The following is a 15,511-nucleotide window of genomic DNA, read 5'->3' as shown; positions in this document are numbered from 1 at the left end:
TCTGTGTTATGCATACAGACAAAGTCTATTTTGTTTGGAAATACAGTGGTTTAGTTTGTTTGTTTCTGATTATAGTGATGCAACAGCTATTCTTCTTGGGGTCCAAGAATTAAATCATGTTAGAATCACCTTACAATGACATGACATATAGCAACAAATTAATTTATTCATTTAACCTTTATTTTGAAAGGGTGGTCCATGTCAACAACACACTGGACACACACATACTGCAGCGATGTGAGTTGGAGTTAAAATGTACAATGCATGTTAGCGTGCTACCATTTGCTAATTAGCCCATTTAAGAGAGACCAATTGAGGCTGATGGGACAAAAAAAATAAATGTTTGACTTGATGATGCCTCTGGAGGATATCACCAAAGTGATTACAATTCATCTGGAGGATGACATTTGTGACAAGTATTTTGGGAGATTTCAATCAAAATCACAATTGTCAACTTGCTGAATGTCTGTACAAAATGTCAGGGACATCCGTCATATGGTTGTTGAGATATTTGGACCACTGACAAACATTGCTACCTGAAACCACACCACTAGCAAGGGGATATTTGTTTCAGACACATTCAAGGCTTACTTGTTACAATCTAACCATTCTGCTTTCAAGATGTTACAATTGAAAGATGTAGTGAACTCCTGAGCTGTAGATTTCAACAAGTAATGTGTAGGGACAGCACAGCTTTGTGTTCACAACATTTCTAATGTCTTCAATGTGTTTCCTCTTCCATTAAACCCAACTGCAGTGGATCCATACTGGTTTCGGCGGTTGTAATGCGGTGTGGAGTGTAACACAAAGTGAAATAACGCTAGTATGGATTTCATGGATGTTTGAATGAAACAAACACACACACACAGTGGCTATTATATCTAGGAAGACTTTGTTTCAGGTCCAGTGAATATTAGAATTAGTATCAGTCGTGGACCAAAGGCAATATAAGAAGATCAATATCTTTCGTACATTAGGGGATTTTCTTCTATTGCTCCTAAAGATATCGATTACCAGATACCTGTTTTATTAGAGGGTCATTTGTCTTTAGAGGTGAATACTGGCAGATGGCAGACAATCACAGTCAATGGGATCCTACATGTGGCCAATAGGGATCTCAGTTACTGTGTTATGCGACCCTCTTTAATACGTATCATTGGTGAGTGCATTTGTGATGGTTAGTCATGCTAAATCAACTCTGGAGCTAACGCTAGTGGGGTGTTGTTGTCTGATGAAACCAGCTGGGTGGGTTAACGTTGGTAAACTGTGCATAATGGATTCAAGATTTAGAGATAAATATCTGAATAAAGATGATAGGATTTAATTGCAATGTATGCTAACACGCTAAACTAAAATGGTTAACATGCTCAGCATTTCACCTGCTAAACGTCAGCATGTTGGTACTGCTATGGCTGTCGACTCTTCGTCTTGTTAATGATAACAACATGGACTGAAAGAAAAAGAGACTTGCATTAATGTGCAGCAACAACAAGTGAGACAGAAAACACAGGGAAAACTAGAATATACTGGTTTTACATACTGGATTTGAAAGATGTTGACTCTCAGCCAAATTTTGTTTGTGAAAACAAGCTGTTCAGTGTAAAGAAATTAAATTAAATCAAGGCACACTGAATGGCTGTAGTCTCTGTTGTTGTGTTCTCCTTTTCTTTTATACAGTCTAATTGATTAAAATCCCACTTCCCCTTCAGGAAAACATGCAAACACTTGATTATATTGAAAGTTTTCTTTAATCAATTTGTGCACACATGGTGGCAGCAACTCATAATTTGTTTCGTAACTCATGTACTGTACATACTGTACATTTTCTATGTCGTGTTGTGCTCACAAGCCAATTAGCATTTTGTTTTCATTTTGGTTATTTTGCTTAATGTGGAAGCTCACTGATTGGCCAATTAAAATAGTAGAGCAGCTGTATCATCAACAGTAGCAACATGTCACGATTATCACATCAGGGTTGTTTATTGATACATTCAGTTAAACATATCGTATCTCGTAAAGCTTCAATTACCATATTTAAAACCATAATACTTTTTTTTACCATAACATTGAACTGCATGATCCAGCAAATTAAAAATGATTACATACAATAAAACAAATGATTCTCATTGACATATAACATGTACACACATTGTGTCTCAAGGTTAAAGACATTGCCCCGACATCAGCTTCCTGTTCCTGTATGAGACCCACAAGCAATTAAAATCACACAGACACACACACAGTCACTTGCAGATTTTGACCTCTGCACAGTCGCCACAGGGTGAAACGAGAGAAAGAGAGAGAGAGAGAGTGAGAGAGTATTTCATTATTACTGCTAAACTGGCCAGTAACATTCTTAAGTATTTTTGTTGTTGCCGCTGTCGCAAAGACAACCGGATCGCTTTTGGTTTTCCTCAGAGACTAGCAACTACCAATAACACATTGAATCAGAATCAGCTTTATTGGCCATGTATGCGTACATAGCTAAGATAAATGTAAAAGGCCCAATAAGAAGTGAAGTTTTGTTACTTACTGTGTAGAAAGAATGCCAACTGAATGTCAGTCTGGAACGCTCTCAAGTCCTCAAGCTCTCTCCATCGAGTGAATGCCCGTCCGAGGTTCACTCTTGATTGACATCGTTCTTCATCACTCTCCTTCTTTTCCTCCTCTGTCAACAGGGTCTTTTTTCTTTCTTTCGTCAGTTAAGGTTTTCAGTGTTTTTTTTCTTAATTTTATTAACGACACAGTAATATTACAACAGAAATTACTCTGTTGTTCCACCATCCGCCATTACCGCTATAACAACTGATAGCAACTGATAGCTAGAGCAAACGAAAGCACTGTAATCGTTGGTTGTGCAATGGTTGAGACACTTCTTTTGTGCCAAAAATCAAGCCTTGATTTTCCCAGGAGACCACACATGGTGGCAGATAGAACTGCAAAGTGACAGTGAGGCGAATGAGAGAACCATTCTAAACACTGATGGAGTCTTTATTCTATAGACATTACATTGTACAATCTAAGTTTACTTCATCATGAAAAGTTATCCATGGCCACTTTAGCATGTTTACAGTATGCCCATGCTTGAACCGGAAGTTGTTCTGCGCCGCCATATTGACGGCCGTCCCGAAGCTCTTATTTAGCTGGGAGGAGCGAGGATGGAGGATGGAGGAGGGATCTCCGAGGAGCCATGAGCGAGGACGCACGAGATCAGCCTTCCAGGAAGTGTTTTAACGGCTGACACGCCCCCTCATTGTTCATCAGTTATGTGATTGGACGCTGCAGCCGATCGAACTGATACGATTGTTTTCAACATGTAAACAGTGAAGACGGATCGCAGATCAAACTCAAGCTTTATATTTGATTAGTTTTCTGATTCAACATCTGGTTTAAATAAATGTTCATTGTAGACTGAACAACAAAAGGACCACAAACAACTTTCTTCCTTTATTAGAAAGATTTGTCTTTTCGTGATCTGATATTTCCCTCAATAACCTTTATGGATACAATTAAAGTCAGAGAGAGCTTTTTATATCATCTATCATCATTTCATTCAGTCACACAAGGCTGATCATTCCTCCAGAGAAACACCTTTACTCTGGCAGTGAAGATAACTGTGTGTCTTTATTAGTTATTAGTATTATTAGATACTATTATTAAGTACAGTGATCATGTGAACAGACAAAAACTTCTCAAAAGTCTCTCCAGCTGTTAAAGCCGACTGACAGCTGGTCCAGCTGTGATCATCAGCCACCGTCATCAGAAACAGACGTCGCTTCACGTGACGCAACTGAGGAAAGGTCTCATGTTTCTTAAAACATATTTCCTCGTTTCCTCTCTCCTCGCATGGTTTCCTCCATGCATCCCTGGTGGGAGGGACTAAGACACAAGGAAAGGACCCAAATGAGGGAAACGGGGATGCAATTAAGAGACTTGGGATGTACCCCGGGTCATGCGTAGAAGCTGTTAAGATCACTCTGAAAGGACTTCATGCAATTGTAAATGCTTTCTTTAAAAGGTCACTCCATTGATTTTAAAGGTCGGTTTACTCATCCTCAAGAGGACTACTCAGTGAAAACAGCCGGAGACTACAATGTCTTCTGTGGCTCTGGAGGAGCTTTGTCAAGTCTGAGGAAATAACCCTGATGATGTCATAGTGATGTCATCGGGGTTGCCATCGTCAGCTCAAAATTTTAATTTGTTCTGGTTTATTACCTGCCGAACTAATGACATTCTCACCAGCCTCAACTGGACTGTGTGTTGAGTGCTAATTATTAAATGCTCCCACAGTAGCTCTCTAAACTAAGATGGTGAACATGGTAAACATTATACCTGCTAAACATTGACATGTTACCATTTTCATTGTGAGCATGTCAGCGCGCTGACATTAGCAATTAGCTAAAAGCACTTCGACTTAGAGAAGTGCAAAATCAAATCAGTAGAATTCCCCTTGAAAGTAGCGTATACAGGTAGAAAATGTAAACTTTAGAAAGAAATAACAAAAGCAAATAGACATGTTGATGTGCATTACCACTAATAATTGCAAAATATTTATGGTGATTACATGTGAAGGGTTCAATGAAGAAAAAGGCATCTTGTGACTTTTTTTTAACTAGTTTTTATTTACGAAGTGAAACAAAATGCCCAGTGTTGTCTTTGTGCTTTACATCGTTTCAAACCGCCACTGGAGGTCCCAAAAAAAACCTCAGAGGAAGAACTCAAAACAAAAGCAGGAAGCTCCAGAAAAATGTATCTCCATCATCACCATCATCACCATCATCATCTTCATCATCATCGTCACTGTCACTCTATACGGATCTGTAGAAATAATCAGACTCCAAAGTCACATCAGTGCTTATTTACAAGGCCTCTTGCCGCAAAATAGTTGAGTTTTCATTCACTCTTAAAAAAGGTGTGGTGAAGATGCTCTCACACATTATATGTTGAAAAGTGACACAACATGTAATGAATGTGTCCATTTCTACCATGTGTCATTGTAAAGCATATTTTCACATGTTATTTAAGGACATGTCAGCATCGTTGCTGTTGTTTTTAACCTTTGATTCATCATCGTAGAAAAAGGAGAAAGAGGTTGTTATATCTACATACAAGGCATTGTCTACCTGAATCTAAACTCTTTCATTGTGCTACTATCTTTTAACAAAAAAAAAGTTGTAAGATATAATTCGCAACAGGAAGTGCTTTATATAAGAATAGGTAAACTAGCTTGTGGCTATAGGAGGCTACAGTAGTTCATAGTAGAATCTAAGTGTTTGTTGATGCACTCTGGTGCTGAAATATTGACCACATGTCTCCTCTTCTTTCTCTCCTTATAATTGCAGTGGGCATTGCCACAACAACCTCACAACAGCTCGAGATCATGGTAAGTAAAACAAACCAAAACGGTGACGGTGGATGAGTGTTGATCGCTCTAGACTCCTCACATGAAGTTTGTGAAGTCTTGTGTAGAGCCGAGGAGCAAAACCGATCTTTTGATGAGGTTCAAAGTGAGACGAGAGCTCACTGGTTTTGACCAAATCAAAGGAGGAAATTGCTTCTTTATCACTGATTAAAACCTCACCGGGGACAAGCAGGGGCCTGCTCAAGACTACTAGGGGTCAAAGAGCCCCAGGTTCAGCACCACAGCTGTTGTGTAAAGTTGTGTTTCACCTTCTCAACAATTCAAACCAGGAGCACACTAAGTACCAAAACTCTCAATCGTTCTTGTTTTGGGTTTGTGTTTATCATCCACGTTTCAGCACCAGAGGCCTACGGAAGTACCCTCTACTTTCTACAATATTTTAGAATAATAATACGAGGCAGGCAGTGCATAAACCATGTACAAAACCACCCGTCCCGACCCAACCCAGAGCCCTCTACCTAAAAGAAGTTGTGCTGTCTGTGTGAATCCCTGGAAGCCCCAACAGCTCCAAATACTTCTAGAAACATAATTGTCAACAAGCTAATGATGCCAAGATAGAACTACAACTAGGAGGCAATCATTTTAATATTACACACTAAATCAGCAGAGATTAGAAAACTGACTCTCTGCTCTCGTTGATTTGATCTGTTCAAACACTTAACAATCACAGAAGTCACTGGAGAAAGCCTCAAAGAATCACAACAGTGCCACAATCCCTCATAATGCAGAGCTCTTAACCCAACCATCCATATTTAACACTGACTTGGTTTGCTAACTCCCTGAAATTCCATTTCTCATAACTACATAGAATAGTGGTACTTGAAAAAAATCAAGATGTTGCAAGCAGTTATGACTCACGTCTCTTCAAAAATATCATGCATTATTGCTCTATTGGACATTAATGAAATATTGCCCAAGACAGAAATTTGTTTAATTTGCCTGTTATCTAAGAGGTTTGGCAAAACATCCCAAAGATTCATAAAATTGGCATAGATTCCATTATTAGGCTATTGTTGTTGTTTTTTGCATGCAGTAGTTTTTATAATTAAAGTGGCAGACAAAAATAAAAAGGTATTCGGTAATTAGAAAGTGTCAAATGCTTTGGCATATTTGTAACAAAGGCAAAATATAACAAAGTAAAGTGCAAAAATCAATACATCTACAAAACATGAGCATGAATAAATAAATTAGACAATAAATAGAAACATAACAAAGACTTCAAAGCTGAATACTGTGTGGCCCTCTGGCAACAAAAACACAATCTTACAACACTTGGGAAAGGTTTGACCTTTTGAGGAAAATCAGGACATTTTTAATGTGTGTATCCTCGTCCGACGTTGACAAGTAAAAATAAATAACGTCAGATTTAGGTTTTAGGGAATACCCTGGTGGCTCAGTGGGACATTTCAGCCTTGGAAGTCCAGTTTGTCCCTTTAATCCCCTTTCACCTTTCACTGTTTGCTGTCGACTTCAGTAAAAATGCCAAAAGTAACTCCGAAAATGTAATAGCTTGTTTGTCTTTGCCCATTTAAGACATTAGTGTATAGAAAAATCACCAAATAGATTAATTTCCCACTATAATGGTGTAATTTGCCATACCTATGGAAGGATTCATTAAATTGCCCTCACAGTTCAGCGTGAATGTGTCAGTAGCCAGCACAGTATACAGGAGGCAAAGCATGCCACTAGTGTCAATGAAAAATGGTACAAGTATTTTGTTTACTTGCAGAGAACAAATGCTGTGTGCTTTCTTTGTTTTGAAGCTTCGTCTCCTTATATGTTCAGTCCGAGGTCAGCTCCACCAAAAGCGCGATACCAGATGTATCCTTAGATTATGAACCTTTGTTTGTTAGTTTTTTCTATAAAACATTAAATAGGAAAGTTCATTAAATCTCTTTGCAAGAAAAATGAAGATGTGATTCATGCATAAAACTCCTGTGATTTTCCTGTCACAGAAAGACAGAGATGGGAGAGGAATTGTGCTTCAGTGTGGTTTTGTTATATGGAGGATAGATATGGACATAAATAGATCTAGGTATCTTCAAAAATGATGAGCTAAGATATGCTGTGCTTTATTTATCTTCACAGATACTCGAAACAGCCTCAAAAGGCTACGTATCTTATCGAAGCAGGTGGCAATTCATATCAAGCATCGGAAACCTTTCACTCCACTTCCAGATGAGGAAGGAGAAGACAAAGGAGGGATCTTGATAAAAAAGGGACATGCCCTCAATCTGTTTTTTTGTCATTTGCCTCATGATGCTCGCAGAGAAAACACTCCTCCTTTGCAGTGCGCGGGCGTACGTCTGTTCTTGTTGGGGACAGCAGGAGAAGCAGGGAGTGAGGCCAGTGGAATGTGATTTAAATAAACAAAAAAAGTAAACCTCTCTGAGTCCATCATTCTCCCAGTGAGCTCAAAGGGGAGAAAGCCCCCTTGAAGCACGCCGACTCGTAGTGCTTGTTCAGGTAGCTCTTGAGCGCAAACGTCTTGTCACACCGTTTGCACTTGTAGTGCTTGAAGGCCGAGTGCGTCTGCATGTGAGCGCGCAGGTTTGACCGGTCAGCAAACGCTTTGCCACAGTGCGCACACCCGAACGGCTTCTCGCCCGTGTGCGAGCGCATGTGGCCCTGCAGCAGCCACGGCCGGCTGAACGCTTTGCTGCACACGTTGCACTTGTGCTTGAGGTCGTGGGTCAGCAGGTGCATGGCCATGGCGGGCATGGAAACGTAGACTTTCCCACATGTGGGGCACTTCTTGGCCATCTTGCTGTCTATGCTCCTGTGCGTCTGCTTGTGCCGGCTCAGGTTGGAGGACGTGGCGTAGGTTTTGCCGCACTCGTTGCAGGTGTGCCTCTGAATGGTCCCTTTGGGGTTCTCTGAGGATTTCCTCCGCGATCGTCCGTCCATGATGAAAAACGCGTCCACCGTGTATCCCTCGCTCACAGCCGCGTCCCCGTTGATGTATCCCTCAGCTGATGATGAAACCTCGGACCGCGGGCTGTCCGGCTGGTCCGAATCGCCGTGGATATCGCCAGCATAGGTGTTGTCAATGCGGCTATAGATGATCGACGGATGGCCAGGGGACGGTACTTTAGAGATGACCGATGAGTCATTTTCCACCACATCATCATAAGGAGATGGACTCAGATAATCGCTGACATAGCCTGAAGAGAGAGGGGAAGAGGTTAATCGTTTGACCGTGACATGACGATTAACTGGAAATTAGAAACTGACAGGGTTGAAAATCTTTACAGAGAAGCTACATGAGAGCTACAAAAGTGATACAAAAACTCAAAAAGAATCCTTCTTTCCTTGTCTTTGATATGTCAGTATTAACGAGACTCTCTGGAACAAAAAACTCAAGCTGCTCTGGAGCTGCTCTTTTTAGCAATGCTACTTTTTCGGCATCCTTTGGATCCCATGACGTCCCAAAATCACTTTCACTGCAGAAGGCAGTGCTAATGTTATGCTGTTGCCTCTGTATGACCAGGCCCACATCTCTGATTGTATCAAACTTTTGTGTTTTCGAGTATTAGGTTTCTTTCAGGCCACAAGACAAGGCAAAGACAACCTGTACGTCCGACTGTTAGCCAAACTGGATACCTTTACAGGGAGGCTACATTAGTGCTTCAACCTTGTGAGTGAGTTACTCTCATGTCCAGAGCCTCAATGTATCCACCGCTACCAATACAATTAAAAAGATTTCACAATTGTAAAAACACAGGCCACAAATCCAACTCATTCACTGAAGTCCATTCATTATTCAGAGAGATGCTTCATGTGTCGTCTCCTGATAACATTACTGATTACATCCTGCCGTCTCTGGTCTCTAGATTTAAATTGGACGCCCTCAGGATCACATTAACAACATGTGCATTATGCTTTAAGATGAACTTTTGTTCAGACAACCCATTAACACTTGCATCCACGCAAGACAAAAAGTGGACACAGGAGAAGTCCTTCCTCCAGACACACCCACACTGTGAGAGGTGTTTGTCTAAAAACACAACCATTTTTGAAAGAGGTGTAAAGCAGGGAAGAAGATGGGAAGAAGGAGGGGAAGTTGAGGTATTTATAGTGGCAGTAAAGTGCTTTTATGTCTTTGCCAGCAAGGAGGAGACACTTTCCTCTCAGTGGGAAATCTTTATTTTATTTTTCAGAGAAGGCTTCAGTGAGCATACTGTCTCACCAACAACTGCACCTTTCCTGACAGGTCTACGGCTGCACACAGTCACACCTCTGAGCTGTCAAAACGTCAACTGTTGTACAGAGATCGTCTCTATTACAGCAGCTGGGAGTCTAGTGCTTTGCTTAAGGGCACTCTGACAATGAGAACTGTGTATTGACCTTTCAGTCTCCTTGAGTATTTCATTCCTAATCAACCGGCATATTTTTACACAGCTCCGGACCAGTCTGATCAATTATTTGTTGCCATGTTATGATTTCAGATGCTTTATTATCTCTATTATTGGTTTCTACACTCAACAGGCTGAAGTCCAACAGACACAAGGAGAGACTGGGAGTAATACCTCCACAGACATGACTCCTGTGCATCTGTGCCGATCAATAGCTCTCCGTTTCAATTAGCACTCTGTGAGCATTTAGACACAGGCAGCAGAGGAGATACTATTGCTGGTAATATAATTTCATGATGCAGTTCTGAGAAAAGCTCAGAAGTCGGTCGATAATATGATGAGAACAAGGGACATAGACAGATAGTTAGAGGGCGAGAGAGGAAAGAGAAGAGAAGCACAGTGAGATGAGAGATGGCAAAGAAAGACCGAAGTGGGGCAGGGGTAAGAGTTGTGGCAGAGTGAAAGTGATGTCACGTCCAATGTGGTGGTCGTGGTGGTTTGGTAATGCTGTATAAAGCGCCCGTGCTAATTTAACGCTTTGAATTCAATTAAGATGGAGTAATAGAGGAGGACAGAGGGAGGGTGGGGGAGGCAAGAGACGGGGAGTAGGAAAGAGGTGGGGAGAGAAAGAAAGAAAAATCATGAATAATGAATCTTCAATCATTGCACTCTGGAACAAAGTGTTTGTGTGTGAGTGTGTGTGTGTGTGTGTGTGTGTGTGTGTGTGTGTGTGTGTGTGTGTGTGTGTGTGTGTGTGTCTTGTTTTATAGAGCATGAGTAACTTTGAAATATGACCACTGTTCATTTTTAACCCTTATTAAGTTGGCTGACTAAGAACAGCTCTCGTCTTGGAGACGTTGCAGAGTCTCGTAATCACTCGAATGGGCAGCTTCCCAGTAGAACAACAGACTTGTACTGGTGGACACTGAACAGCGCCACTGTATTCAAAATGTTGCTTGAGTAAAAAGAGTACGATCAGCAAAGGTAAAAGAAACACACTGTATTCTTACTTAATGTAATCTGTCAACGTGTAGCTGATGTTTGGTGGGCCACAACAGCAAAGCAATGCGTCACATTTTATGAGCTCCTCTTGGTTTTGTAACATCTGATGTAACTAAAGCCATTAAATGAATGTAGCGGTGTAACAAGTTCAATACTTCTCTCTGAATGTAGTGAAATGGAAGTAAAGAGCAACATAAAATAAAAATGTAAAACCACATCAACATGATACTTATGCACATCACTTAGGGAAATAATTAGTTACATTCCACCACTGGACAGAGCTGCTGTTGGCAACTGTAGAAAAGTGAACAAGAAAGTTTGAAAAGTGCAAATGAACCACTTACACATGCTCTTCTTCCTCCTCTTGCCACTCCTTTCAATTGAGGCTGAGTTGGTAAAGATAGTAAATAAAAACGAGCTTTCCAAAACGAGCCTTTTGTTGTTATTCAACATATGTTTCACGAAATAAATCAAATTAAATAGATTTGAAGTATTTCAAGTCCATTAATTTGGAGCTGTCTCCATGGTGCCAAAGAAATGTTACATCCTGCTGTAGTTAGGGTTAGGTGTTGATGAAATGACCCACCATGATTCCGTTGACGTTTCTCCTTAAGGTTGGCATTTATAGGAAATGCTTGTTTGCAAAACTGAAAATTTGGCCTTAAGGTGGCAAAAAAAAAGGGATCCAACCTCATGCACATTGGATTCAATGTGGGAATGCACCACCACAATCTGTTACTAATTCAATACCTGCCCAATGGAATAGATAACCTGAGTTTGACTCGTGGTGAAAGAAATAACTTCCAATCCAATCCCATGTTATTCCAGTATTCACTGTGTATCATGTCAGCTCTTCGAGCTGTATTTGTTTACTCTGCAGTGACGCTACTGGCACCAGACTGTGTTGTTCCATATGTGACTGAGAGGTGGCAAAAAAAAACGCAGACTCCATCCCCGGTTTAGGATGCAAGACTTTAAGATACAAACACATTCTGTCGTGCCGGTTTCTCACAGAAGCTTTTACTATGATCCCTGCCAATTAAACAGGACGGTTTCCCAGTTTCCTGCTTTTGAAAAAGTGTGTTGTGAGCCGTAATTGCTGAACGTCTCAACGTCTGCGTACTGTCTCTGTTTGTTTGTCTTTCTCTCGCTCCAACTGTCTCCGTCTCTGTCTAGCTGTGTCAACTCTGTATTCATTTCAAAGCACTTTAGCAGCATTAGAGCTGATGGCTCTTCTAAATGCTTATTAAAGATTAAAATACTCTGCCAAACCGAAGCCTTCCCTCTTTTATGTGTCTTCGAAATACAGAGAATTGGAAAGAGAGCAAAGAGATGGAGAGAAGCAACGAGAAACTGAAAGAGAAAGAGAGAGAGAGAAAAAAAAGCTGCAAGCTACAATTAAATTTTTGATCCAAACCAGCAGTAACAGAAATACACTTGTGTGCTTTGGACACTTGTAGGTCACTCTGTGTGTGTGTGTGTGTGTGTGTGTGTGTGTGTGTGTGTGTGTGTGTGTGTGTGTGTGTGTGTGTGTGTGTGTGTGTGTGTGTGTGTGTGTGTGTGTGTGTGTGTGTGTGTGTGTGTGTGTGTGTGTGTGTGTGTGTAATGCTGTGCACTCAGCTGTGCAAGCTGCCTGGGAAATGTGCCGAGTTGACAGAAACACAGCAGCGCGTCCGCTCTTATGTGTGTTTGTGTTCGTGTGCATTTTTGTGTGTGTGTGTGTGTGTGTGCAACAAGCTGCAGTTGCTTCAGTCAAACTCTTGTTATATTTATAACAAGGGATAGCAGCTTCAGTCTTAACATGCTTGTCGGCCCGCTGCTGCTGCTGCTGCTGCTGCTGCCGCATGTTTCTCTGTTCATCCTGTCACCAGAGCACCTGGGATCTCTTCATCTCACATTTGACCTTGGTACAATGTGAAAACCAGGTTGCACCAGCTGTGTTGTACACTTCTCCCTGTACTGTGTGACCGACACAATTATTCCTCTGTAGTCCTTTAAAGCTGCATTAACTCGTTTCTTTTGCCACTAGGGGGCAGAAACACGCTGACGTCAATACAACCCAAGCTAATGATTGCCTAATAAAAGTGATATGGCCAACCTGTGACCGAACAATTGCCTACTTACACATTTTTGCAGACGCAGGGCAATATAATCATCACATTGGGGTCTGGAGTGTTTTTTAGCCACCAAATTACAAGCCCAACATTCACTCTCCTTTTTTGCTCTGTTTTGGTCTCCTTTAACTCCTGGACAAGTACACATCTGGCAATTTAGTTAGATGTCCACGTTTCTTCCCCAGATTGCTGTTGTCTAATATTTGGTGCTGTTTATCAGACTTAATTGTTAAAAACAGCTGCATGCTGCTGAAGACAGAGGGATGAAGGCAGTGACCCATTCCAGTAATAGCGCCAGTAAAAAGAAAAGAAAGATAAGCTAAAAGAGGCTAAAAAGCATCACAAAGCTGCAAAGATGGGCAGTTTTTGTCTGTTGATTTATGACGACAAGCAACTCCTCTTAGCATAGAGTAGTCATTTTATCTATTGGTTAATTTTTAAATATTGATGCAGCTTTCACATAAAAAGACTGCTACCTTGGTTGAAGTCCCAACCCTTAAGTGCACAAAGCTCCTGTTGCACCAGAATAGAAAACAACAACATTTAAGAGCATCTATAAATCTGTTCAGAAATGCTGAGCAAGTATTTCATCAATACTTGATCATTTATATTAAATATTTGACCCAATGTTTCCCATTCTCAGTGTTTTGTGTATCCAGGATTATGCAGCTCGTGGGAACCATTTAGAGTCAATGCAGCTTCGCAATATTGTTGAAATCTTGGAGGGTGACTCACAGCTGCTGATTTGAGTACAGTAATAAACAGAAAACCCCACTGCATGCTGGTGACATAATATCAACATCAAATATCAGCTGTCTTCATCTTTTCCACAAAAAAAATATGACAACATATTTATATTGGAAGTAGGAAATTTCGCATTTTCACTTTAAGATTGTGTTTATTTAACCACTGAGTCATCAGAAATCAGAATGTGTACGTGTGTGTGTGCGTGTGCGTGTGCGTGTGGGAGGGTGACTAACCTTTGTCATGATGATGGAATCGTAGACTAAGTGCTTCTCTTCTACTGTGACCATATGATCTCTCCAGCTCTGCAGCCGAAAAATCGTCCAATTTGACTTTCTTCACCAAGAAAGAGCGAGGCATGATGGGACAGTAGTTGCTCCGACACTTATACAATAAACAAGCACTCTTCTTCTGTCTTCCAACCCACTTCAGGCCTTACAAAAATCTATAGTTGAAATGCCTGATTTTAATTACAGTGTGGGTTACTCCCTGGTTTCAGCTACTATGTGCGTTCGCTCCCTCCAATCAAACAGCCTTGAAAGTGGAGAGAAGACATGACTTTTAAAGATCAGACCAACCAAGCGCTCCTCAGTTCCTTATGATTTGGCATACCTGCATTTAGCCTATCTTACAAATACAGACTGATTTGTTTGGTCTTGGTAAAGAAATTGTCTGTTTTCCTCTGACAACTCGCAACTGGAAGATCTGAGGAGTTCTAAAAGGTCAAAAATAAAAATAATAATAAATCAGTTCCTGTATTGACTATTGCTCGAAGACAAAACGTCGCTCTTCTCTTGCTATTTGTTTTATTCCGTTGCTTCAAAAGGAAAAACGACCGTTTTTCAAACCGTTGTTCTTCAGCACGCGGAGAACTCCAGTCAACCAGTTCTTTGCCAGTCTCGTGGTTTCAGCACCAGACAGCTCCTCTCGACGACACGCGTGCCACAACACAGCCCACCGCCACTGAACAGACAGACGTTCAGAGAGAGCACCAGAGAGAGAAGAGAGAAGAAAAGTTTCCACCGGTTTGGAATGAGCTCAGTCAGAAGACACACTCCGGTGGAATTTCCCACGCAGGTGAGTCAACTCAATACATATATTTATTTTTTTTCGAGAACAAACCGATAGATGTGCCGGTGCCTTCAAAATAAGTAGAAAGGTAACGAAAAATGTCAAAATGTCACCACAGTTCCTTAAAAATGTTGCTAAAAAAAACACCTCATCCCTCCGTCGCGAACTCTACACTCCTCTCCACCTCTCTGTCTCTCTCTCTCTCTTCCTCTCTCCTTAGCGCGTGCAGAGCTGCGGCTCTTTCTGGTGCACGAGATCAGCTGTTGCAGCTTTATAGGCAAGCGAGAGAGAGAAAGAGAGTGAGAGAGAGAGAGAGAGAGGGAGAGAGAGATGGAAGTGCTTAATTGTATTCATCAGAAGAATAAAAAAAGAGCATCTTGTCTTGTGGGACCAGCAGCGGCACGCGGTGTCGGACGGGGAGGGATTTAATGAGGTGGTTTAAAGTGCAGGCTGACGCAGATTTTTATGGCAATAAAATATAAGTGTAGGATGTTTTTTTTTCATAAAAAAAAGGATGCATGTGACTAATAATATATTCAATGAAAACAGGTGCTACATCGAATGCTCAAATATTTTACTAAACTGATGTGAGAAAAAATAGATGATTGTTTGGTTTGTTAACAGAGGTATCCTCGACAAACATAGAGGTCTATGCATAACACAGTTATGCAGGCACTGATTTGTTAGAGAACACACCAAAAATAACAAATTACTTTTTGTAAGATATGTCAGCCATTATATAAAGATACTTTGAACTGTTACCATTATTTATTTGATTTATGTTCTGTGCATCATATTTACTA

General features: G+C 40.9%; 1 protein-coding gene across 1 annotated transcript; it reads right to left on the bottom strand.

The window, feature by feature from the left end:
• Positions 1-7,819: 7,819 nt before the first annotated feature.
• LOC306791752 (transcriptional repressor scratch 1-like) lies at positions 7,820-13,997 on the bottom strand (the record flags this gene model as incomplete). The annotated part of the gene is made up of 2 exons (XM_079288622.1): positions 7,820-8,586; positions 13,874-13,997. 2 exons carry the CDS (start codon positions 13,995-13,997, stop codon positions 7,820-7,822), a joined length of 891 nt encoding a protein of 296 aa, XP_079144748.1.
• Between the last annotated feature and the right edge of the window lie 1,514 nt (positions 13,998-15,511).

Source organism: Melanostigma gelatinosum (assembly GCF_949748355.1).
Source record: "Melanostigma gelatinosum genome assembly, chromosome: 17".
Lineage (NCBI taxonomy): Eukaryota > Metazoa > Chordata > Actinopteri > Perciformes > Zoarcidae > Melanostigma > Melanostigma gelatinosum.
Note: the sequence above shows the minus strand (reverse complement) of the source record. Positions and strands in the feature narration are given on the sequence as shown.